The sequence below is a fragment of the Equus przewalskii genome, chromosome 10, assembly GCF_037783145.1.
Source record: "Equus przewalskii isolate Varuska chromosome 10, EquPr2, whole genome shotgun sequence".
Lineage (NCBI taxonomy): Eukaryota > Metazoa > Chordata > Mammalia > Perissodactyla > Equidae > Equus > Equus przewalskii.
In genome coordinates, this window is record NC_091840.1 from 16183394 (window position 1) to 16209513 (window position 26120).

The 26120-nt window shown below is 35.5% G+C and overlaps 1 protein-coding gene across 14 annotated transcripts in view; it reads right to left on the reverse strand.

Annotated features, from left to right (window-relative positions):
- The window catches only part of TANC2 (tetratricopeptide repeat, ankyrin repeat and coiled-coil containing 2), a 386637-nt gene that overhangs the window by 303944 nt on the left and 56573 nt on the right, over window positions 1-26120 (reverse strand). For all 14 annotated transcript variants that reach the window (XM_070561684.1, XM_070561681.1, XM_070561680.1 and 11 more), the window contains one exon: window positions 12858-12951. In XM_070561684.1, coding sequence (XP_070417785.1) covers window positions 12858-12924 — 67 coding nt within the window. In that variant the 5' untranslated portion in view covers window positions 12925-12951. The remainder of the gene's footprint in view (window positions 1-12857; window positions 12952-26120) is intronic.

Below are 26120 nucleotides of genomic sequence, written 5' to 3' on the forward strand. Positions count from 1 at the left end.
AGCAGATGATGGTGAGTCAGAGAAAACAGTATATTTATTCAACAAATATTTATTGATCTATTAATATCCAGGCACTATTCTAGATGCTGGGAATAAGACAGTCACTGAACTTGTAGGGCTTACATTTACTGGGGAAGGCAAACAATAACACAAACCAAGTAAACAAGGAAAATATCTCAAAGAGTGATATATGTACTATAAGGATAGGAAAGGTATAATTGGATGGAGTTTGAATATGGTGGGAGCTGAGAAGGAAGATCAGTGAGGAGATTGAGGAGAAAGGCCAGTGAGTGTTAAAAAAAAAAAAAAAGAAGGTTTTATACACGTTTGAGGGCAGAGGGTACATGGGAAATCTCTGTACCTTCCCCTTAATTTTGCCATGAACCTAAAAGTATTCTAAAAAAATAGCCTATTAAAAAATAATAAGAAGAAGAAGGTTGGGAAGGCAGGCAGTGTTTATATTATCATGGGCTCTGTAAGCTCAGTGAAAGACTTTGAACTCTATTTTAAAAATCTTTTATAGAGTTCTAACATTAAGATTGATATGATCTGATGAAGTTTATTTAAGATCACTATGGTGATTTACTAAGTCAAAGCATGGATAGTAGGAGGAAGATTGGTCTGCCATAGGCAAAGAATCCACTGAGATAAAGAGAAATCAACAAAATTTTTAACAACTTTGTGAACAAGTCTAGGCTTGACAGTATAGAATAGGGGTCAGGAAATTTTTCTGTAATGGGCCAGACAGTAAATATTTTCTTTGTCCCAACTATAGACTCCTGCTCTTGTAGCACAAAATAAGACATAGACAATACATAAACAAATGAGTATGGCTATGTCTCAATAAAATTTTATATTAAAAAAACAGGTGGTAGGCCAGATTTAGCCTGCAGGCCACAGTTTGCCAACTCCTGGCAGACAAGGTGAAAGAACCCCAAATTCAAAGCTAGATCTCCCTGCCCACTGATTGTCTACACAGTACTTCTACCAAGTTCATGGTGGCAACAATCTGGGGGACTGGAAGCTTGACAATAAAGTTGAGCAAGATTTCATAATCAGATGAATCTTCCTAAAGGGAGAAGTCTGACATACAGGCACAGGCACAGAACAGACCTCACCCTAGACAACTGAAATACATGTGAACTAAACAATCTAAACTGCAACCTAGGCCTTATCCACTTCAACACTCTATCAAATCCAAGACACCAAATCTCATCATAGCTGTCTTACATAAGAAAAGGCTTTCCCTCTCTAGCGAAAAATATTATTTATTCCAGCCTCCACAGTTCTTTTAAACACAATGTCTGGTAAACAAGAGAAAAATGTTGAGATGTGTGAAGAAGCAGGAAAATATGATCCGTAATCAAGTGGCACAATAATTAATAGAAGCAGATGTACATATGACTTCAATGTTAGACTCAGCAGACACATCAGCTATTAAACTATTATTTTTAGCTATTATATATAAGTTAAGAAAAAAGAGAATGGATGAAAAGATTGAAAATTTCAACAGAGAAATGGAATATCTTTAAAAGAACCAAATGAATATTCTACAACTGAAAAACACTATCTAAATTAAGAATTAAGTGACTGGGCTTAAAAGCTGACTGGACACAACAGAAGAAAGTATCAATAAACCTGAAGACAGGCCAACATAAATTAACTAAAGGGAAAAAAATAACTGAAAAATAGGATAGAAGAACTACTTTAAGAAATAATGGCTAAGGTTTTCCACAATTGATGAAAGACATAAACACATAGACTCAAGAAGCTCACCAAAATCCAAACAAGATAATACAAAGAAAATCATACACCTAAGCATATCAGAGCCAAATGCAAAAAGCCAAGATAAGGAAAAAAAATTTAAAGCACCCAGACCAAATTAAATAAATAATAGGTCACATTACATTCCAAGGAAAAAACAATGAGAATGATGGCTGACTTTCCATCAGAAACAATATGAGTCAAAAGATAACAGAATAGCATCTTCAAAGTATTGAAAGAAAAGAACTGCAAATCTAGGATTTTATACCTAGAGAAAATATCCTTTAAAAATGAAGGCAAAATAAAAACATGGGAAGACAAAGGCTGAGATAATTCATTGCCAGCAGACACATGCTTCAAGAAAAGAATTATCCCAGGTAAAACGCCATTTTGCAAGAAGGAATAAAGAATACTAGAAGGGAGAAACATATGGGTAAAAAGACATTTAAAAAACATCTTCCAGACTACTGACTACTTAAAGCAACAGTATACAATGCATTGTATGTATGGATATACTTAGTGGAAGTAAAATATAAGACAACAAAGAATAGGACATAAATAGAATTAAATATCATAAGGTCTTTACAGTGCTCATAAAACACTAAAATGAAAATCAAGTTAAACTATAAAAAGTTAAAGACGCATATTACATTCCCTTGCATAATCTCTTTAAAATAAATTCCAAGACTTGGTATAGCTAAAAGACAAGAAAATGAATTAAAAATATTTGATAAATCCTAAAGAAGACAGGGAGCAGGGGGAAAAAAAGAGGAACAAGAAACATATGGAATGAAAAAAAAAGAAACAAAGACCAAGATGAGAGATTTAAACCAAATCATATCAACAGTTATACAGTCAATGTAAATGAACTAAATATACCATTTGAAATTAGAAAATCAGATTGGATTTAACAATAACAAGACAAAATTACATGATATATACAAGAGATACAACTTAAATAGAAAATACAGACAGATTAAAGGCAAAAGTATTGGAAGCTCCACTAAGCGAAAAATTAACATGCAGGAGATAAAAAATTAGTAACATTTACTCAGTCAGTACAGTAAACTTTGTCCCATCAATAGAAAATGTTTTGTTTTCCTGCAACCATTAGATTGTATAAAATCTGATCAAAACCCAGCCAAGAAAATTAAATCTCACTACTTCAAAGAAAGGGTTAGCAAACTTTTTCTTACAGAGCCAAATCATAAATATTTCAGGATTGTGGGCCATACAGTCTCTATCACAAAGGCTTGTGGCTATGTTCCAATAAAACTTTATTTACAAATACAGGTGGCTTGCCTAAAGAAGGTAGTTCACCAATCACTCCTTTAAAGAGAAGCAAATAAACAAGCCACATTTTATAACCACAGTGCATTAAATTATAAAATTATAACAAAGGGTTAACCAAAAAGAAAATCAATCCCTTGGAAAATTTTAAGCTGATTAAATTACTCAGGTCAAAAAGAAAGTAAACTGCAATTACAGACTATTTAAAAAGTTAATAATGAGACTATTACATATTAAAATTTATAGAATACAGCAAAAGCTATATCATAGAAAAATTCATAGTGTAAATGAGAAGAAAATAAAATTAGTAAATTCAAGAGTTGGATCTTCTGAAAAAGCTAATAAAACAGATAAGCTTCAGACAAAGCTAAGAAACAGGAAATATAAAAATATTCAGTATTAGGCAAAACCGAATTAAACGTGAATACAATATGTATAACTACATGCAAATAAATTTTAAAATCTAAATTAAATGGCCAATTTTCTAAGAAAATAATAAATTATTCCAAATTGCCTAAAGGAAACCTAATTAGATCAACAACAATAAAATAGAAAATACCGTCAAAAACTACCCCAAAAAGCCCCAACAAGTCCAGGCCAGTCATTTTTATGTCTGAGTAGTACTAAATTTTCAAGGAATAAATAATTTATATGATGGGCCAGCCCGGTGGCTCAGCAGTTAAGTTCGCACATTCTGCTTCAGTGGCCCAGGGTTCACTGGTTCGGATCCCAGGTGCAGACCTACACACTACTTGTCAAACCATGCTGTGGCAGGCATCCCACATATAAAGTAGATGAATATGGGCACATATGTTAGCTCAGAGCCAGTCTTCCTCAGCAAAAAAAAGAGGAGGATTAGCAGCAGATGTTAGCTCAGGGCTAATCCCCCTCAAAAAAAAAATTATATGATACATAAAGCACAGTAAAAGACAAAATTCATGATAATTCATCTTGTGAAGGTAGCATAACTCTAAAACAACTCTGAAAAAATAAGATGGAAATAAATGTGAAAATGTGAGTGTAAGTGTATGTGTCTATCTGATGAGAAGTGCTATTAGTTTAATTGCTGAACTGTTACAAATATCTGAAATATAACCAAACCAGTCAAAACAGATTTGTTTCAAAATGCAACTTCAAGGTTCTTGCCACTTTTTTCACTCTCCAGTCACATTTACTTTTACAGCCCACTGTCCTTTAACACCAAATAAGGATTCTTATTCTCTTTTATACAGCCACATTCTGTTACTTCCTCTAATAACTTTTCACTTTAAGTTCCATGACAGTCTATCTTAACTGGCAAGGACAAATGAATTTCTAAAGGAGTAAATATTTCAACAGCCAACCACAAATTGGGCAAATTGATGGGCAGAGAAACAGAAAAGGAAACAGCAGTCAATAAAAATATGACAGGTTTGGGTTTTATTACAAAAGATTTTGCAGCTCTATCACTAAATAAGCAAAATCCTTTCCCCACATTAAAGAGGAGAGCATTTTCTAATGTGTTAGAACAGGTTACAGAAAAGGTAAAAACCCTTGAAAAGCCTATGTTGTAATTTGATGATTTATTAGTGAAAAAAAATCTTACTGTCCCTAGAAGGAAAAAGATATTTTTACAGTAAAAATGTATTTGCATCAAATACTACTGTACATATTCCTTTATAGTCTTATTATGAACACTTATTATTTAGAGACCAATAAAAATTTTAATTAATTTCAATCCCCAATGGACAAAAAACAACACCACCAGTTACAAATGCTTCTAACAAAGTGTCCTATTTTCATAGATGAACTGATTTTTGCTCAGAGGATAAGAGAATTTAACTCAAACTCAAATACCAAGCAACCAGTACTCTACCTAGTACTTAGAGACTAATGAATAACACCTGTTAACAGAAACCAAAATCATGATCTATAAAAGTAAAACTTGATAAACTGGACTTCATCAATATTAAAAACTTGTGTTCCACAAAGATCCTGTTCGGACAAAATGACAATAGACTGGGAAAAATATTTGCAAACCACGTATCTATCTGACAAAGGATAGACTACATAAAGAACTCTCAAAACTCAACACACACCAAAACAAACAATCCAATTAGAAGATAGTCAAAAGACATTGAAAGATATCTCACCAAAGACGACACACAGATGGCAAATAAGCATACAAAAAGATGCTCAGTATCATTAGCAACTAGGAAAACACAAATTAAAGCCACTATGAGATACCAGTACACACCTATCAAAATAGCTAAAATAAAAACAATACCAAATGCTGGCAAAGATGAGGAGAAACTGGATCACTTACACATTACTGGTAAGAATGTAAAATGGTATAGCCACTCTGGAAAAGAGTTGGCACTTTTGCAACTAAAATACCTCCTGGCAATTGCATTCCTGGACATTTAACCCAAAGAAATGAAAACATAGGTTCACAGGAAACTTTGTACATTTCCCTATATGACCAGCAATTCCATCCCTAGATATAATCCCAAAGGGACCGAAAACAGAAACTCAAACAGATACCTGTGTAACAATGTTCATAGCAGCATTATTCACAACAGTTAAAAAATAGAAATAACCCAAGTGTCTATTAATGGATGAATGGATAAACAAAATGTGGCATACACATACAAAGGAATATTATTCAATCATAAAAAAGAATGAAGTTCTGATACATGCTACAACAGAAATGAACCCTGAAAACATTATGTCAGGTGAAATAAGCTAGACACAAAAGGACAAAATAGTATGATTGCACTTATGTGAAATATCTAGAAAAGGCAAATTCATTAGAGGTTATGAGGGGCTGGAGGGAGTGGGGTAAATGGGGAGTTACTGATTAATGGGTACAAAGTATGGTTCGGGGTGATGAAAAATTTTGGGGAATAGATAGTGGTGATGGTTGCACAACACTGTGAATGTATTTAATGCCACGAAATTGTACAATTAAAAATGATTAAAATGGCAAACTTTATGTTTAATATATTTTATCACAATTAAAAACTTTAAAAACTCAGTCTAAGGCCTATGATACCCGAGCAGTGCCTAGCAGAAGAGGCATTTCAACAGTCAACAGCACGGGATCCCCACAGAAAACAATTCCTAACTAAGGTGAGCTTATAAACAAACCTTAGAAAACACAAGAGGAAATGATCCATCATGAACAAGTCATAAAATATAACAGAAGAATCAGAGCCCCAAGAATTTAAGGTAATATAATGACAAAATAATAATAACATCTAACACCTCCATTTAGCTCTAGCTAAGATCTCAATCAAGGGCAGACTATGATTGTTTGAAAATTTAGAAAGCATCTTTTGGTCATAACGGCAGTGTGTCCTACAATACGCTGGACAGTTCCACAAAATGAAGTATGCTCTTGCCTCATTAATATCATGGTTTTCCTTGCTCTCTGTCCTAGACATATCTAGCATATTTGTCTAACAATGTAAGTATGTATTTAATTTTAATACCTTTATACCCCACTAAAATCAATTATTATTTTTTCATCCTTGGTTATTCTCATTTGTTCTTCAACAGAACTTTAAAGTTATTTTACTAAATTGAAAATGAACCTGCTGTTTTCCTAAACGGAACTGCAATAAATTTATGTGTAAATCCAGAAACATGATATGTCTTTCCATTTGTCCAAGTCTTACATACCTCAATAAAGTTTCTTGTTAAATCTATTCCTGAGAATTTGGCAATTATTATCATTGAGAATGTAAATTTTTTCTCATTTACATTTCTAATCAGTAAATACTGGTAGAGCTAAGACTGCCAACCACCTTGCCAAATTATATTAATATTTCCAGGAAATATTTAATGGATTCTCTGGGGTTTTCACCTCATTGAAAAACACTGTCTTTTCTTTTCCAATATTTATACTAGTAATTTTATTTTCTTGTCTTTACTGTACACTAGAACCTCCCAAACAATTTTGAAAGAGTGGTAATAAGAGAAATCTCTATCACGTTTCTGTTTTAATGGAAATGGCCGCTACATTTCTTTGTTTAGTATGATGTTTAGCTGTTGGCTTTGGTAAATAGTCTTTATTATATTTAAAGTATCTTTTTTCTCTTTTAATGACATTTTTAATGGCTGCTCAGTTTTCTAAAATGCTTTTTCAAAATATAATGATAAAATAATGTGGCTTTTAATTTTTTTTAAGTTAAAAACTTCTGTTGATTTTCTGATACAGAAGTATCTTTGCATTTCTGGAATAAATTCTACTTGTTGTAGTACATTATCAGCAATTATTTATATTTAACTATAAGTTTTACTTACTTTGCTTGCTTTTCTTTCGGCATCTCCAGCCTTCCTCACATTTATTTTTTATTTGGCTGGGAGATACCCTCGAGCAATTTTATTTCTCCCAATGGCTGTGTTATACTTAGAATACTATATTTTCGGAGTTCTTGAGTATCTGAAATTGACAGTTTTTTTCCCCCTCATGCTTGAATGATGATTTACCAAAACAATGACACAATGATACCTAACAATGGCATTACTTACATGAAAGAAGTATACTTGAATTTTTATTAATTACTAGCAGGATCTTAAATAATAAAGTTAAGACAGAAGTTAAGAAAATATATATAAACATTTAACTTTTAGAAAACAGAAATATAAATATTTTTGTTATAACTCATAATTCAAAGGAGCCACACAGTTGTCTTTTCACAAAACTTAGGAATACCTAGTTCCACATGCATCAGAAACAATTTTTACTTCATAAATCTGAATGAAGTTTAAAAATTCAAAGCTGATATTCACATGTCCTTAGGGGGAAAATTTTGCCTGAGAAAATTCATTGTTATTACTTGATATAAATCTATTTCTGTGAAATATTTATCTAGTCCTTCAGAAAAGTTCAGATCAACTATTTAAAAGACAAATTAGAACAGGCAATTTCCTTTCATTACAAATCCTTTTTAAAGTAAATACTAAGTTGGGTTCCTAAAACAATACAAACGATTATGCCTATGAGAAAACTTACCTTATTAATCTTAAAAATAAGCCATGAACCAAAGTTAATGTAAAGAATAAAGTAGCTACCCAATTATTCATTAACAATTAAAGAAAAAACTGCAATGATGAAAAACCTAATGTCATTCCACAAATATACTTTTTCTTTTGATATAAAATTTATTCTTGCTTTGGAGTACATTTGAAAAAAATGTACTGCTTCTCTACAAAAAGAGTTCCTTCCATACAGAATGCAAGTCACTATTCTTATAACTACTCTAACTTATAACTACTCTAAATTATAAAACTTTTACATGAAAAACCACCAAGAAGAATAAATACTAGAATAAGACCCCCCAAAATCATTACTCACAAATTAAACACGTAGTAAATCAAAGAAATTAGCTTGAATACTACAGTAGAACCTTGACATGTATGGATTTATTAGTATCATCTCTACTAAAGCAGTAGTTACTCAAAAGTCTATGATACAATAATTTGTAATTTTGTTAAAGCACAAATTCGATGCCTACCTCTAATAAGGATAGCATGTGGAAATGAGTCACTTCCAGCTTCAGGTCAAAGAGACTATCCAGCATCTGCATCTTAATATGGCTTTATTGTTTTCTACTATTTATCTTGTATGAAGCAATTGTTGTGAAGTGATAGAAAATGCTAGCGCTGCTGTCAACAGGGAACAACTGAAGGTGGCTAAGAAAATCATGATTCTAGGCCAGAAAGCAAATTTTGAATAAATCATTTTTTTAAACGTCAAATTTGGAGGCAGCTTGGATCTCAAGGCGGGGGGGATAAACATAGAATCAAAGAGTGACCAGTGGGACGTGTGTGTGTGTAAATATAAAATCAAAGAGTGAGTAGTGGGTGATGAAAATTAAAATCTGTCTTCTGCCAAACCCAATCAATGTTGGGGAGACACAATAATTAAATGCAACATAGTTCTCCGGATTGGATTCTGGAACAGAATGAGGACATTAATGGAAAAACTAATGAAATCCAAATAAAAGTCTGGAGGTTAGTTAATAGTAATGTACCAATGCTGGTTTCTTAGTTTTGACAAATGCACCATGGTAATATAAGATGTAACAATGGGGAAACTGGGTAAGGCATATATAGGAGTTCTCTGTACCATCTTTGTAACTTTCCTATAAATCTAACATTAATCCAAAATGAAAAGCTTATTTTAAAAAAATAACTAGGCACAAGAGGAAATAAAATAACATTAGTAAAAACCAAAAGAAACAGACAATAGAAACAGACACTTTTAAAGTTATCAGACAGAGATTTTTAAGGTAAATAAATATAGATATATAGACTTACTATGTTCAGGGAGGTAAGAGACAAGATTGAGAATATTGGCAAAGAACTGAAAACAATAAAAAGAGACAAATGGTGTCTACCTGCAGATTGTTTTTAAGTTGAAAGGGGAAAATTAGTATCCATATAGCAGAGAAACTAGAGGGCACTTTGATTTGGTCATCAAAATCACTTATGAGTGACAGATGGATATTGTGTACATTCAGGTGTGATATTTTATGTAACATTCAGACCACAGAGACATAACCCGATTCTAACAATAAAAAAAAAAAAAATAGAAGTGCTCTAGTTTTTTAAAAAGAAAGCAAGCTTTTATTCTCCAAAAACGTTAAGAAAGGCTGAGAAACTGTTTCAAATTAAATGAGAGTAAAAAGACATGACAAGTAATGCAATACGTTATCTTGGACTGAATCTTGGAAAGGAAGAGGGGAAATTCTACGAAGAAAATTACTGGGTAACTTGACAAAATTTGGAAAATACACGGTAGATTCAATAAAAGTATTGTATCAATGTTAAATTGCCCGAGGATGATAACAGTACTGTGGTTATGTAAAAGAATCTCCTTGTTCTTAAGAAATACACACTGAGGGGGTGAGGGGAGGGCACAAAGGATGAAGTGGTGCACCTACAACATGACTAACAATAATGAACAACTGAAATTTCACAGGATTATAAACTATCATAATCTTAATAAAAAGTTAAAAAAAAAGGAATACACACTGAAAAATTTAGGAGTAAAGGGGCATGATGTATTTAACTTAGCCTCAAGTGACTTTAAAAAAACGTGATTAAGAGAGAGAGGGTAGAGTTGGGGAGAGAGGGAAACAGAGCGTATGTATGTATATAAAGAGAATGATAAAGCAAAAATACAGAAAAAAGTTAATTTGCGAATCTGTGGAAGAGTATGGGAAGTTCTTAGTACTATTGTTGCAACCTTTCAGTAAGCTTAAAATTATTTCCAAATTAAAAAAAAAAATACAGCAAATGGAAGTTGTAGAAACGAAATATACAAAAACTAAAATCAAGAACTGAATACAGTTAAGAGTAGATTATATACCAATGAAGAGTGAATTACTGAACTGTAAGATCAAAAGAAAATATCCAGCATAAGGCATATAGAGACGAAAGGATAGATAGAGAATGGAAGAGATATAGATGATATGCCTGTGGTCTACCAAATGCATAACTAGAGCCCTAGAAAGAACAGAGAGAGAGAAAATGGCAAAAAAAAATTAAAATTTGAAAAGATAACAGGTAATAGCTTTCCCCTACTGATGAAACACATCAAGCCACACATTCACGAAACCCTATATACATAAATAAATAGAAAATAAACACACATAGATAAAAATAAAAACACTCCTGGGCACAATAATGTAAATCTATAAAACTAAAAATAAAGAGAAAAAAGGTCATCTTTAAAGAAGCAGCAATTAGACTGAGAGTTGATTTCTCATCAGAAGTAATTCAAGAAGCCAGAAGACAATGGACAACATTTGAAAGTGCTGAAATAAAATAACTGCCAACATAAAATTCTACTCCCAGCAAAAATATCCTGCAAAATACAAGGGCAAAAAAAGATATTTTCAGATAAACAAAAGCAAAGTAAACTTGCCATATGAAGATCCCAACTAAAGGAAATTATAAAGGTCTTCTCAAGACAAAAAGAAAGGTGATCCCATCTAGAAAGTGAGGGATGCAGGAAGAAATGAAAATCAATGAAAAGGTCAAACATGTGGGTAAAAATACATAACTCTGACTACACAAAACAACGATAACAATGTCTTATGAAGGTTAAAATACATATGGGTAAAAAGAATCTAAGGCTCTTGCATTGTCCAAGAAGAGCGTAAAAGTACCAACTGAAATACAACTTTGATGTTTTAATCTCCAAGGCAACCACTGAAAGAATTATAAAAGCACATAATTGCCAAGTCAAGGGGGGGGAGATATAAAATAATAAAAAATCTTTTGATCAATTCAAAATAAAGCAAGAAAGGAGAGAGAAAAAGCATAGAACAGGCAGGACAAGTAGAAAGCACATAGTAATACGCTATATTTAACCCCAAATGTATCACCAATTGAATTCATGTAGACAAACCAATGTTCCCCATGAGAGAAAAAACTGGTCTGCATGAATAAAAAAGAAAACAACTATATGTTACCAACAGTATAACAATATAGCAATGCTGAAAGTAAAAGAGTGGAACAAAGCACACCTTGCAAACACTACTCAAAAGAAAGCTGGGATAGATATACTAATATTAGACAAAGTCAATTTTCAAACAAAAGGCATTATTAGAAATAAAGAGGGACATTTCATTACGTTAAAACAGTCAATTCACCAGGAAGATATAGCAATTCTAAATTTCAATGTAACTAATAAGACAGGTTCCAAATATATAAGACTCCAAGACAAAAACTGTCAGGAAATAGAAGGAGAAATAGACAATTCCACAATCATAGTGTGAAATTTAATCACACATTTATCATATCAATAAACAATTTTTTTTAAATAAGTAAAGATAAAAAAATATTTAAGGACCACCATTAACAAAACTGACCTATGATACACCCAATAACTCAAGAAGCCACATTATTTTCAGGTGGCATTCATAACATTTACCAAAATTGATCATATGCTAAGCTGTAACGCAAATCTCAATAAATATCAAAAGAATAATACAGGATGGGTTCTCTGATAACAGCACAATTAAGGTAAGTTAATAAAAATATAACCAGGAAATCAACTGTTTGGAAATTAACAATTATACTTTAAATATCTATGGGTCAAGCAGAAATCACAACTGGAGTTAAAAAACATTTTGAAGGGAATGATAATGAATACATTACCAATGTAAACTTGTAAAATGTAGAAAAAGGAGAAAATTGAAAAGATTAAAAGAATATAATAAATATCTACAAACCATTAAAAGAAAACAAACATTTAGTAGATTTCTCTTCAAAATTTCTCCCAAAAACGTATGCATAGTTTTGGTTTGTTTTTACCTTAAAAGCCTAAGAATTATCCCCTTGTTCTTAAAAAAAATCTTTATAAGATTTATGTTAATGACTGTAAAAATCTTCAATTTATATTTTACTTTCCGTAACCCTTTGAGGTTATAGAAAATAGGGACCTATTTTTACAGTCTCATTCCCCAAAGAGTAGTTAAGACTGAAATAACTGCATGATAAGTCAAAAAGTAAATTTAGGTCTAGAAGGTTTTTAATAATAGTGGACAGAAGCATTACTCTCTCATATATTAGAAATAAATATTTTTCCTTCACAAACTTTACCTGACTGTTCCTGATAAGTATTCAAGTGCTCCCACCTCTTACTAAAGAGTATGACACTCTACAGGAATGTAAACTTTTTTTTCCCAAATTAAATAAACCATTTAATAAATAAATATATAAAGTATTGTAGTATTAATTTAGATCCCTAAAAGAACATCCTTTTCCAAAACGTCACACAGAATAAATGTAGCACAGTCACTTACCACTTGATCTGTTTTTACGACTTGATTTCCCTCCAGTAAGAAGCATCTTGAGACTATTCCGAAACATGGTTGTGTTATTCAAGTACTCACAAAACTGTAAAAGAAAATATGTTAGAAAAGTTGATTTTCTATTCAAAATATTATATATATTTTTTAAGATTTTACCTTTCCTTTTTTCCCTCAAAGCCCCCAGTACAGAGCTGTGTATTTTTGGTTGTGGGTCCTTCTAGCTGTGGCATGTGGGACACCGTCTCAGCATGGCCTGACAAGCAATGCCATGTCTGCACCCAGGATCCGAACCAGCAAAACCCTGGGGTGCCAAAGCAGAGCGTGCGAGCTTAAGCACTTGGCCACAGGGCCAGCCCCATCAAAATATTATTAAAAATTAATTTTAGACAGAGTGATGTCAGCATCAAGGTGGAGTGAGTTGTTCCCTTTGTCTCTTCCCCTTAAGTTACACTAAATGGACATTCACTAACAAGCAGAGGATTCCTTGCACAGCACAACAGGACATCTGAGAGACCCATGCAACTGTGTATCTGAAGAGGGATGGACTGGATCTCTGGGAGGCAGTGGAACTAGGTGAATGTACCCATCCCCTCCCCTGCAGCAGTGAGCCAGGTCACAGATATTCAAACAACAACTGACGTGACTATAAGAGGAGGCAAGGACAGCACAGCCTGTGCAAACTCATTGAGAGTTGTAGCCCAGCCTGCAAGAGCACCAAAACATATAAAGCAAGTACTAACAGACCTAAATGGAGAAATTTACAGCAACCCAATAATAACATGGAACCTCAATATCCCTCTTACATAAATGGATAGATCATCCAGATAGAAAGTCAACAAGGAAACAGTGAACAACAAGGAAACAAATGAAACACTAGACCAGATGGACTTAATAGATATATAGAGAACACTCAATTCAAAATAAGCAGAATACACATTCTTCTCAAGCGTACATGGAATATTCTCAAAGACAGACTTCATGTTGGGAAAAAAAGCAAGTCTCAACAAATTTAAGAAGACTGAAATCACATCAAGCATCTTCTTCAACCACAATGTTATGAAAGTAGAAATCAACTACAAGAAAAATGCTGGGAAAGTCACAAATATGCGGAGACTAAACAACATGCTACTGAACAACCATTGGATCAATGAAGAAATCAAAGGGGAAATTAAAAAATACCTGGAGACAAATAAAAATGAAAATATAACATAGTAACTCTTATGGGATGCAGCAAAAGTGGTCCTAAGAGAAATTCATAGCAATACAGGCCCACCTCAACAAATAAGAAAAATTTCAAATAAGGAATCTTAACCAAACCTAACAGAAGTAGAAAAAGAACAAACAAAGCTCAAGGTCAGCAGAAGGAGGGAAATACTAAAAACCAGAGCAGAAATAAAATGAAATAAAGACTAAAAAAAAACAGTAGAAAAGATCAATGAACTAAGAGCTGGTTCTTCAAGAAGACAAACAAAACTGACAAACCCTTAGCCAGACTCACTAAGAAAAAAAGAGAGAAAGCCCAAATAAACAAAATTAGAAATGAAAGAGGAGAAAATACAATGGGAACCACAGAAATACAAAGGATAGTATGAAAAACTATATGCCCCCAAATTGGATAACCTAGAAGAAATGGATAAATTCTTGGACTCATACAACCTCCCAAAACTGAACCAAGAACAAACAGAAAATCTGAATAGACCAATCACAAGTAAGGATATTGAAACAGTAATCAAAAATTGCCCAAAAACCAAAAGTCCAGGACCAGATGGCTTCTCTGGAGAATTCCACGAAACATTCAAAGAAGATTTAATACCTAGACTTCTCAAACTATTCCAAAATAGTGAAGAGGATGGAATGCTTTCTAATGCATTCTGAGGTCAACATCGCCCCAATACCAAAACCAGATAAGGACAACACAAAGAAGGAAAATTACAGGCCAATATCACTAATGAACATAGATGCAAAAATCCTCAACAAAATATTGGCAAATTGAATACAGCAATACATTAAAAGGATCATACACTATGATCATGTGGGATTTATACCAGGGATGCAGGTATGGTTCAACACCTGCAAATCAATCAATGTGATACATCACATTAAGAAAATGAAGAATAAAAATCGCAAGATTATCTAAAGAGACGCAGAGAAAGCATTTCACAAGATCCAACATTCATTTATGAGAACTCTCAATAAAATGGGTACAGAGGAAGTACCTCAACATAATAAAGGCCACATATGACAAACCCACAGCCAACATCATACTTAACGTTGAAAAACTAAAAGCCATCCCTCTGAGAACAGGAACAAGACAAGCATGCCCACCCTCACCACTCTCTTTTTTGTTTTGTTTTTTTTTTTTTTACAAGATTGGCTCTGAGCTAACATCTGTTGCCAATTTCCTCTTTTTTTTTTCCCCTCCTCAAAGCCCCAGTACATCACTGTGTATCCTAGTTGCAAGTCATTCTAGTTCTATGTGGGATGCCCCTGCATTATGGTTTGATCAGCAGTGCGTAGGTCCACATCCAGAATCCAAACAGGCAAACCCTGGGCCGCCAAAGTGGAGCATGCAAACTTAACCACTCGGCCATGGTGCCGGGGCCTTGCCACTCTTATTCAACATCCTACTGGAGGTTTTGGCCAGAGCAATTAGGCAAGAAAAAGAAATAAAAAGTACCCAAATTGGAATGGAAGAAGTGAAACTCTATTTGCAGATGACATGATTCTATCTATAGAAAACCCTAAAGAATCCACTAGAAAACTATTAGAAATAATCAACAACTACAGCAAAGTGGCAAGGTACAAAATCAACTTACAAAATTTGGGCTAGCCCCATGGCCTAGTGGTTAAGTTCAATATGCTCTGCTTCACTGGCCTGACTTCTGTTCCCAGTCACTGACTCATACCACTTGGCAGTGGCCGTGCTGTGGCGGCAACCCACATACAAAATAGAGAAAGACTGGCACAGATGTTAGCTCAGGGCAAATCTTCCTCAAGGACAAAAAGGAAGATTGGCAATGGATCTTGGCTCAGGGTGAATCTTGTGCAGGAAAAAAAAATTAGTTGCATTTCTACACACTAATAAAGAATTAACACAAAGACAGTCAAGAATACAATCCCATTTGCAATCACAACAAAAAGAAGAAAATATCTAGGAACAAATTAAACCAAGGAGGTGAAAGACCTATACACTGAAAACTATAAGACATTATTGAAAGAAACTGAAGAAGACATAAAGAACTGGAAAGATATTCCATGCCGAGGGACTGAAGAACAAACATAGTTAAAATGTCCATATTACCAAAAGCAATCTGCAGATTCAACGCAATCCCAATCAGAAGCCCAACGACATTCTTCACAGAAATAGAACAAAGAATCCTAAAATTTATATGGAATAGCATAAGACCCCAAATAGCTAAAGCAACCCTGAAAAGAAAGAACAAAGCTGGAGGCATCACAATATACTACAAAACTATAGTAATCAAAACAGCATGGTACTGGCACAAAAACAAACACACATCAATGGAACAGAATCGAGAGCCCAGAAATAAACCCACACATCTATGGACAGTTAATCTTTGACAAAGGAGTGAAGAACATACAATGGAGAAAGGAAAGTCTCTTTAATAAATGGTGTTGGAAAAACTGGATACCCACATGCAAAAGAATGAAAGTAGACCATTATCTTATACCATACACAAAAATTAACCCAAAATGGGTTAAAGACTTGAATATAAGACCTGAAACCATAAAATCCTAGAAGAAAATATAGGTAGTACACTCTTTGACATCAGTCTTAGAAGGATCTTTTCAAATACCATGTCTACTCAGGCAAGAGAAACAAAAGAAAAAATAAACAAATGGGACTACATCAGACTAAAAAGCTTCTGCAAGGCAAAGGAAACCATGAACAAAATGAAAAGAAAACCTACATCATATATCCAACAAGGGGTTAATTTCCAAAATATATCAAGAACTTATACAATTCAACAAAAAATAAACAAAAGATCAAAAAACAGGCAGAGGAGGGGCTGGCCTGGTGGTGCAGAGGTTAAGTTCACACACTCCAACTTGGGGGTACAGGGTTCGCCAATTCAGATCCTGAGTGCAGACCTATGCAGCACCACTTGTCAAGCCATGCTATGGTAGGTGTCCCATGTATAAAGTAGAGGAAGATGGGCACGGATGTTAGCTCAGGGCCAGTCTTCCTCAGCAAAAAAGAGGAGCATTGGCAGCAGATGTTAGTTCAGGGCTAATCTTTCTTAAAAAAAAAAGGGGGGGGCAGAGGATATGAACAGTCATTTTTCCAAAGAAGATATACAGATGGCCAACAGGCACATGAAAAGATGTTCAGCATCACTAATTATTAGGGAAATGCAAATTAAAATTACAACAAGATATCATCTTAACCTGTTAGAATGGCTATAGTTACCACGACAAAAAATAGCAAATGTTGGAGAGGTTGTGGAGAAAAGAGAATTCTCAAATACTGCTGGTGGGAATGCAAACTGGTGCGGCCACTATGGAAAACAGTATGGAGAGTTCTCAAAAAATTAAAAATAGAAATACCATATGATCCAGCTATCCCACTACTTGATTTTTACCCAAAGAACATGAAATCAACAATTCAAAGAGAATTATGTATCCCTATGTTCAGTGCAGCATTATTCACAATAGCCAAGACATGGAAGCAACCCAAGTGTCCATCAACTGATGAATAGATAAAGAAGATGTGGTATATACAAATACAATAGAATACTATTCAGCCATAAAAAAAGACAAAATTGTCCCATTTGCAACAACATGGATAGATCTTGAGGGTACAATGTTAAGCAAAATAAGCCAGACAGAGAAAGACAAACACCATATGATTTCACTCATATGTGGATGATAAACAAACACAGGGATAAAGAGAACAGATTAGTGGTTACCAGAGATGAAGGGGGTCGGGGGGCGTGGGAAAAAGGGGTAAAGGGGCACATATGTATGGTGATGGATAAAAATTGGACTATTGGTGGTGAGCACGATGTAGTCTATAGAGAAACTGATATATAATAATGTACACCTGAAATTACACAATGTTGTAAACGAATATGACTTCAACAAAATAATTTTTAAAAAGAGAATTAATTTTAAATGCACTATAAGAAATTAACTATAACTATGTAGCACAGAAATATTAACTATATGACAAAAAATTTAATTAATGAATTAATTAAATATTTCCTTAAATGTATACTATAATACTTGGAGTACCCTGAGAGATAAAGATAAAGGTAGATTATCACTGAGGATACACTGAAATAGAAAACAGAATTAGTTACCTGTAACAACGGTCTACCCTTTCACATGACTCTCCATTTCTTGGACAAATTTCCCATATGCCCAACACATATACCTAAAATTTAAGAGTCTAGAAACTTAAAGCAGCTGCATATTTTCCATTGGTCAAGCCAGAATTCCATCACACAAGACCACTGATATACACAAATCAGTGCCTATCCTCTTTAAGTCTCACTTGTATCAAAGCAAAATCCTTCCTATTGTGTTTTAGATTATGTTTTGTCTTACCTTCTCAAGGACTTTTATCCAAAAATCATCATCTTTTTCTCTTTCACACAGACTTAATCATTCAAATCATAATGTAAACATGTTAGTATGTCCCAACCAAAAGCAAATAAGCAAAACCCTTTCTTTATTCCCACATGGTTCAATTACTGCTTCTATATCCTTGCTCTTCACAGCAAAATTTCCCAAAAGTGTTGTCTGTACTTGCTGCCTCCAGCAGAGCAACCATGAACTAGAACAGAAGTTAACAGAAAATATCCAAACGAAAGCACAGAGAGATAAAGGTCGAAAAATATAGAAAAGAGTGTAAGAGGCATATGGAATCTACTGAAAGGTTCTAACATACATACATTGAAATCCTAGAAGAAAGGACAGAGAAAACAAGAAAGAAGCAATATCTGAAGTGATAACAACCAAGAATTTTCTAACACTAACGAGACATAAAGCCACATCTTTAAACAGCTAGAGGAAAAAACAAACATATTTAAAGAAGCAACAATCAATACTGAAAGAGGACTTTCAAGAGAAAGGATGAATGGCAGAAGACAATAGAATGACTTCTTAAAAATTCTGAAAGACAATAAGTGCCAACCAAGAAACCTATTCACAGTCAAAATGTTCAAAAAATGAAATAAAGGTGATTTTAGGAAAACAAAAACAAAGAACTTATCAGTAAAAGAAATACTAAAAGGGAGTTCTTCCAATAGAAGGGAAATGATAATAGAAAAAAAACAGATGCAAAAGGGAAGAGAGATAGAAAAGGTAAATATGTTGGCATACATGAATGAAGAATGAATGTAAAAATAATAACATTATTAACACTACTAACTTAATTTTAAAATATCTGTAGCTTTAAAATGCACAACAACAATAACAAAAAAGTCAGGAATGGGTAACCGAAGGTAAAGTTTCTAAGATATCTGCATTGTACAGGAAGTGGCAGAAGTAAAAATTTACATTACACTGCAATAACTCAAAATTCATATACTAATTTCTAGGACAGCCATTAAAATTGAGGTGAGAAAAAGAATAATTAAAATATTTGATTGAACCAAAGAAGGTAAGACGTAAGAAGAGAAAAAGCATACTACATGTGGGTAAAATATAAAACAAATAGTAAGATGGTAGCTTTAAACTCAAATTATATTTGTTATCATGTTAAATACTCACTCTACTAAAAGACTATTTATGGACATAGAAAGACTGAAAATAAAATGATGGGAAAAGATATACCATCCAAAAAACCAATAAAAAGGAAGCTGGTATAGCTATGCCAATATCAGACAAAGTAGACTTAAGGCAATAAGCACTACTAAAGATAAAGAAAGACATTTCTTAACAATTAGAAAGTCATACCAAAGAGAAGATATTGTAATTCTAAATCTGAATGGACCCAATAAGAAAACTTAATAATATATAAAGCAAAAATATACAAGACTAATAGATGATACGGACAAATACATAATCACATTGGAGATTAACACACCTTTGTCAATAGCTACAAGATCAAGCAGACAAAATTTACTAAGATATAGAAGATTTGAACTATGTGATTAACCAACTAGACTTAATAAATATACATAGTACACAGGTCCAAATAAAAACAATGTACAAACTATACACAAAACACACACCAAATGGACCATATGCTGGGTCATAAAGCAAGTCTCAACAAATTTCAAAGGACTGAAATCTTCAATAGCATATTCTCTGACTATAACGCAATTAAACTAGAAGTGAATCATTTTTAAAAATCAAGAAAATTTCCTATTACTCAGAAATTAACTGAAGCACTTCTAAATAACCCATGGGTCAAAAGAGTAAATAAATCACAATGGAAATTTTAAATATTTTCGATGAATCATAATGAAAATATGACTTATAGAAACATAAAGGATGGATCTAAAGCAATATATTTAAATAAATGTATACCTTTAAATGCATGTATTAGAAGAGAAGGCTGAAAGTCAATATCTAAGCTTCTATCTGAAAAAGTTCAAAATCAAACAACAAATCAAATCTAAAGAAAGAAGAAGGAAAGAAAGAGCAATACATTGTTTTAGGAGTATAACGGTACAATGCTTTGGAGAGTAGTCTAGAAGTTTATTATAAAACTAAGCGTAGGGCCAGCCCAGTTAAGTTCACATGTTCCGCTTCAGCAGCCCAGGGTTTGCCAGTTTGGATCCCGGGTGCGGACATGGCACCACCTGTCAAGCCATGCTGTGGTAAGTGTCCCACATATAAAGTAGAGGAAGATAGGCATGTATGTTAGCTCAAGGCCAGTCTTCCTCAGCAAAAAGAGGAGGATTGGCAGCAGATGTTAGCTCAGGGATAATCTTCCTCGAAAAGAAAAAAAGCCTAAGCAAATACCTAATGTATGACTCCACCTCTTACATATTTACATAGGAGAAATTAAAACATATGTGCATACTAAGACTACTACAATTTTTATAGCAGCTTTATTCATAACAGTCAAAAACTAGCCCAGGTATCCATCACTAGGAAAATGGATAAACCGTGGGATTTTCATACAGTGGAATACTACTCAGCAATAAAAAGGTATAAACTATTCATATATTCATAGAATAACAACATAGATAAATCTCAAAATATAATATGCTGAGTGAAAGAATCTTACCTAAAAGTGTATGCAGTCATCTATGGTAGAAAAAAATCAGAATAATGGTTGTCTCTTAGGGGTAGATATGAGGATTTATTGAAAAAAAGAATGAGGAAACTTTACAGGATGATGGTAATACTCTGTATCTTGAGGGAGCTTGGGCTATACAGATGTATACATTTATCAAACCTCAGCAAATGTTCACATCAGATTTATGCATCATATACACAGAAATTTTACCTCAAAAGAAAAAATGTACATAAATATTGAACTCTACTTAATGATATTCATGCTTAAATATTTAGAGGAAAGCATACTGATGTCTCCAATTACTTTGAAATGCATTAAAAAATAAGACAAGGGGGGAGAAGATCCAAGATGGCGCCGTGAGTAGTCCTCTTTGTCTCTCCCCCTTCGAGTCTACAATTATTTGGACACTTATCGCTTGACAAAGGATATCCAGACAGCATCTCAGGACGTCTGAGATACCCACGTGACTATACATCGGAAGGCGGACGGACTTTCCTCCGGGAGGATGTGGAAATAGGTGAAAACTCTCCGACCCCGACGAGCAGCCTAGTACCCGCAAGCGGCTTTCTTCCAACGGACGCCCCCAGATGATCTACACACATCTAGGGCAGGAGCGAGCACACAACAGAGGAGCGACGGTGGAAACAGGTGACCAGAACCCTACCTAAACCCCCCGCAATTACTCCTAAATGCAGAGGGAAACTTTGGAGTTGCACACCTGAGCCTGCGGGGAGAGTCTCTCCCCGCCATCGGCGGGGAGACCCCGCCTGGTTTTCGCGGCGCCCGGAGGGACCCAGAGAGAGTCGCTGAGGGTACGGAGGTCTCCCAGCTGCCGTTGCCCGCCCCGTGGGACTAGGGATAGCCGGAGATCTCGGAGAGGACCGGGGCTGGGGAAAGTTTCAAAGGCCGGCTCTGCGACCCGGACGGGAAGTGCCGGAGTTCCGCCCGGGCAGCAGACAAAACTCTCTGTCTGCCATTAGCAGAGGGGCCACGCTGAACATTCACGGCTCCGGGAGAGGCCCGGAGAGAATCCCAGAGGGCGGGGCGACCCCCAGCTGCCGTTGCCCGCCCCATGGGACTAGGGATAGCCGGAGATCTCGGAGAGGTCCGGGGCTGGGGGAAGTTTCAAAGGCCGGCTCTGCGACCCGGACGGGAAGTGCCGGAGTTCCACCCGGGCAGCAGACAAAACTCTCTGTCTGCCATTAGCAGAGGGGCCACGCCAAGCATTCATGGCTCCGGGAGAGGCCCGGAGAGAATCCCAGAGGGCGGGGCGACCCCCAGCTGCCGTTGCCCGCCCCGTGGGACTAGGGATAGCCGGAGATCTCGGAGAGGACTGGGGCTGGGGGGAGTTCCAGAGACCCAGCTTCGTAGCCTAGGGGGAAACCCTACAGGCTCACAGCAGCCTTAGGGAAAGCCTCTGCACAGCACCAGTAGAAGGCACCCAGCCACCAGCCACAAGGCTGGAAGACCCCAGGGCAAAAGCAGCATAGCTAGGTGAACTAACCACAGACTGTAGAAGATGCCAATAGCTCTCCTGCGACCCATAGAGGACAAGTGAGATTTTGTGGGTGCCAACAGCAACGGAGCGACAAATATAAGTGATCCCACCCCTGGCCGCTGGAAAAGCCCATAACACCGTTGCAGACCCCAAGGAGAGAGCACATCTAGGTGGGCTGCAACAGTAGGCACCAGCAGCCTGAAGCCCCCCTGTGACGGCCCCCACAGCAGAGGAGGGAATCCAAAGGGCCACTGTGGCTACGAGGAGGGGCCCAGGCCCAGTTAGCAACTGCGGACAGGGTTCCTGGTTGGTGCAGTATAAACAGCTGCTCCCCCACGGCAGCAGCTGAAACAAGTGAAAGGAGCAACTAAACTCTATCTCCATGCGGAGGCACAAATCAACAACATCAAGCAATATGAAAAAATACATTAAATCTCCAGAACAGAAAGAAAGCAACAAATACACAGAAAACAATCCCAAAGAAAATGAGATATATAACCTAAATGATGATGACTTCAAAACAGCCATCATTAAAATTCTCAATGAGTTAAGAGAGAGTTCTGACCGTCAACTCAACGAGTTCAGGAGCTATGTCACAAAAGAGTTTGATACGATAAAGAAGAACCAAACAGAAATATTGGAAATGAAGAACACAATAGAGGAGATTAAGAAAAATCTAGATGCTCGGAACAGTAGGGCCGATAATATGGAGGAAAGAATTAGCAATTTGGAAGATGGCAATATAGAATTGCTGCAGGCAGAGGAGGAGAGAGAAGCAAGACTAAAAAGAAATGAAGAAACTCTCCGAGAATTATCAGATACAATTAGGAGATGCAACGTAAGGATTATAGGTATACCAGAGGGAGAAGAGAAGGAGAAAGGGGCAGAAAGCCTATTCAAAGAAATAATGGCTGAGAACTTTCCAAATCTGGTGAGGGAGATGGATCTTCAGGTGACAGAAGCCAATAAATCTCCAAACTTTATCAATGCAAGAAGACCAACTCCACGCCATATAGTAGTGAAGCTAGCAAAAGTCAACGACAAGGAGAAAATACTAAGGACAGCCAGGCAAAAGAAACTAACCTACAAAGGAACCCCCATCAGGCTATCAGCAGATTTCTCAGCAGAAACTTTACAGGCTAGAAGAGAGTGGAATGATATATTCAAAAATCTGAAGGACAAAAATCTACAGCCGAGAATTCTCTACCCAGCGAAAATATCCTTCAAATACGATGGAGAAATAAAAACTTTTGCAGATAGACAAAAATTAAGGGAGTTCATTGCCACAAAACCTCCTCTTCAGGAAATCCTCAGGAAAACCCTCATTCCTGAAAAATCCAAAAAAGGAAAGGGGCTACAAAACCAAGAGCAGAGGAGATAAGTAGAAGGACAACAACAGAGAGTAGCAGCTCTACATCAGAACAGATTAAACCATGGGACGAGAAACAAAGGAAACTGAAGAAAAGCGGAAAACAAGACACAAAATGGTAGTGGTAGGCCCCCACATCTCAATAATCACTCTAAATGTAAATGGATTGAACTCCCCAATCAAAAGACACAGAGTGGCAGGATGGATCAAAGAACAAGATCCAACAATATGCTGCCTCCAGGAAACACACCTCAGCCCCAAAGACAAACACAGACTCAGAGTGAAGGGATGGAGAACAATACTCCAAGCTAATAATGAACAAAAGAAAGCAGGTGTTGCTATACTAATATCAGACAAGGTAGATTTCAAAGCAAAACAGATAAAGAAAGATAAAGAGGGACAGTATATAATGAAAAAAGGGACTCTCCACCAAGAAGACATAACACTTATAAATATATACGCACCCAACACAGGAGCACCAAAATTTGTAAAGCAACTCTTAATAGAACTAAAAGAAGACATCAACAACAATACAATAATAGTACGGGACCTCAACACACCATTAACACCAATGGACAGAACATCCAGACAGAAAATCAACAAGGAAATAATAGAATTAAATGAAAAATTAGACCAGATGGACTTAATAGATATATATAGAACACTTCATCCAAAAAGAGCAGGTTACACATTCTTCTCAAGTGCACATGGAACATTCTCAAGGATTGACCATATTTTGGGAACCAAAGCAAACATCAATAAATACAAGAGAGTTGAAATAATATCAAGCATCTTTTCTGATCATAATGCTATTAAACTAGAAATCAACTACAAGAAAAAAGCAGAGAAAGGTGCAAAAATGTGGAGACTAAACAACACGCTTCTCAACAAACAATGGATCATTGAAGAAATTAAAGAAGAAATCAAATTTTATCTGGAGACTAATGAAAATGAGAACACGACATACCAAAACATTTGGGATGCAGCAAAAGCAGTCCTAAGAGGGAAATTCATCGCAATACAGGCCCACCTCACTAAACAAGAAAAAGCTCACATAAGCAACCTCAAACGACACCTAACAGAACGAGAAAAAGAAGAACAAACAAAGCCCAGAGTCAGTAGAAGGAGGGAAATAATAAAAATAAGAGCAGAAATAAACGATATTGAAACAAAAAAGACAATAGAAAGGATCAATGAAACAAAGAGTTGGTTCTTCGAAAGAATTAACAAAATTGACAAACCCCTAGCCAGACTCACCAAGAAAAGAAGAGAGAAATCGCAAATTAATAAAATTAGGAATGACAGAGGAGAAATCACAACAGATACCAATGAAATACAAGAGATCATAAGAGAATACTATGAAAAACTATATGCCAACAAATTGAACAACCTGGAAGAAATGGACAAATTCCTAGACTCCTACAATCTCCCCAAACTGAATCAGGAAGAAATGGAGAATCTGAATAGGCCAATCACAAGTAAGGAAATAGAAACGGTAATCAAAAACCTCCCCAAAAATAAGAGTCCAGGACCAGACGGCTTCTCTGGAGAATTCTACCAAACATTCAAAGAAGACTTAATACCTATTCTCCTCAAACTGTTCCAGAAAATTGAGAAAGATGGAGAACTCCCTAACACATTCTATGAAGCCAACATCACCCTGATCCCCAAACCTGACAAGGACAACACAAAGAAGGAGAACTACAGGCCAATATCACTGATGAACATAGATGCAAAAATCCTCAACAAAATTTTGGCAAACCGATTATAGCAATACATCAAAAAGATTATACACCATGATCAAGTGGGATTTATACCAGGGACACAGGGATGGTTCAACATCCGCAAGTCAATCAACGTGATACACTACATCAACAAAATGAAAAACAAAGACCACATGATCATCTCAATAGATGCAGAGAAAGCATTCGACAAGATCCAACACCCATTTATGATAAAAACCCTCAGTAAAATGGGTATAGAAGGAAAGTACCTCAACATAATAAAGGCCATATATGATAGACCCACAGCCAACATCATACTCAATGGACAAAAACTGAAAGCCATCCCTCTGAGGACAGGAAGAAGACAAGGGTGCCCACTTTCACCACTCCTATTCAACATAGTACTGGAGGTGCTGGCCAGAGCAATTTGGCAGGAAAAGAAATA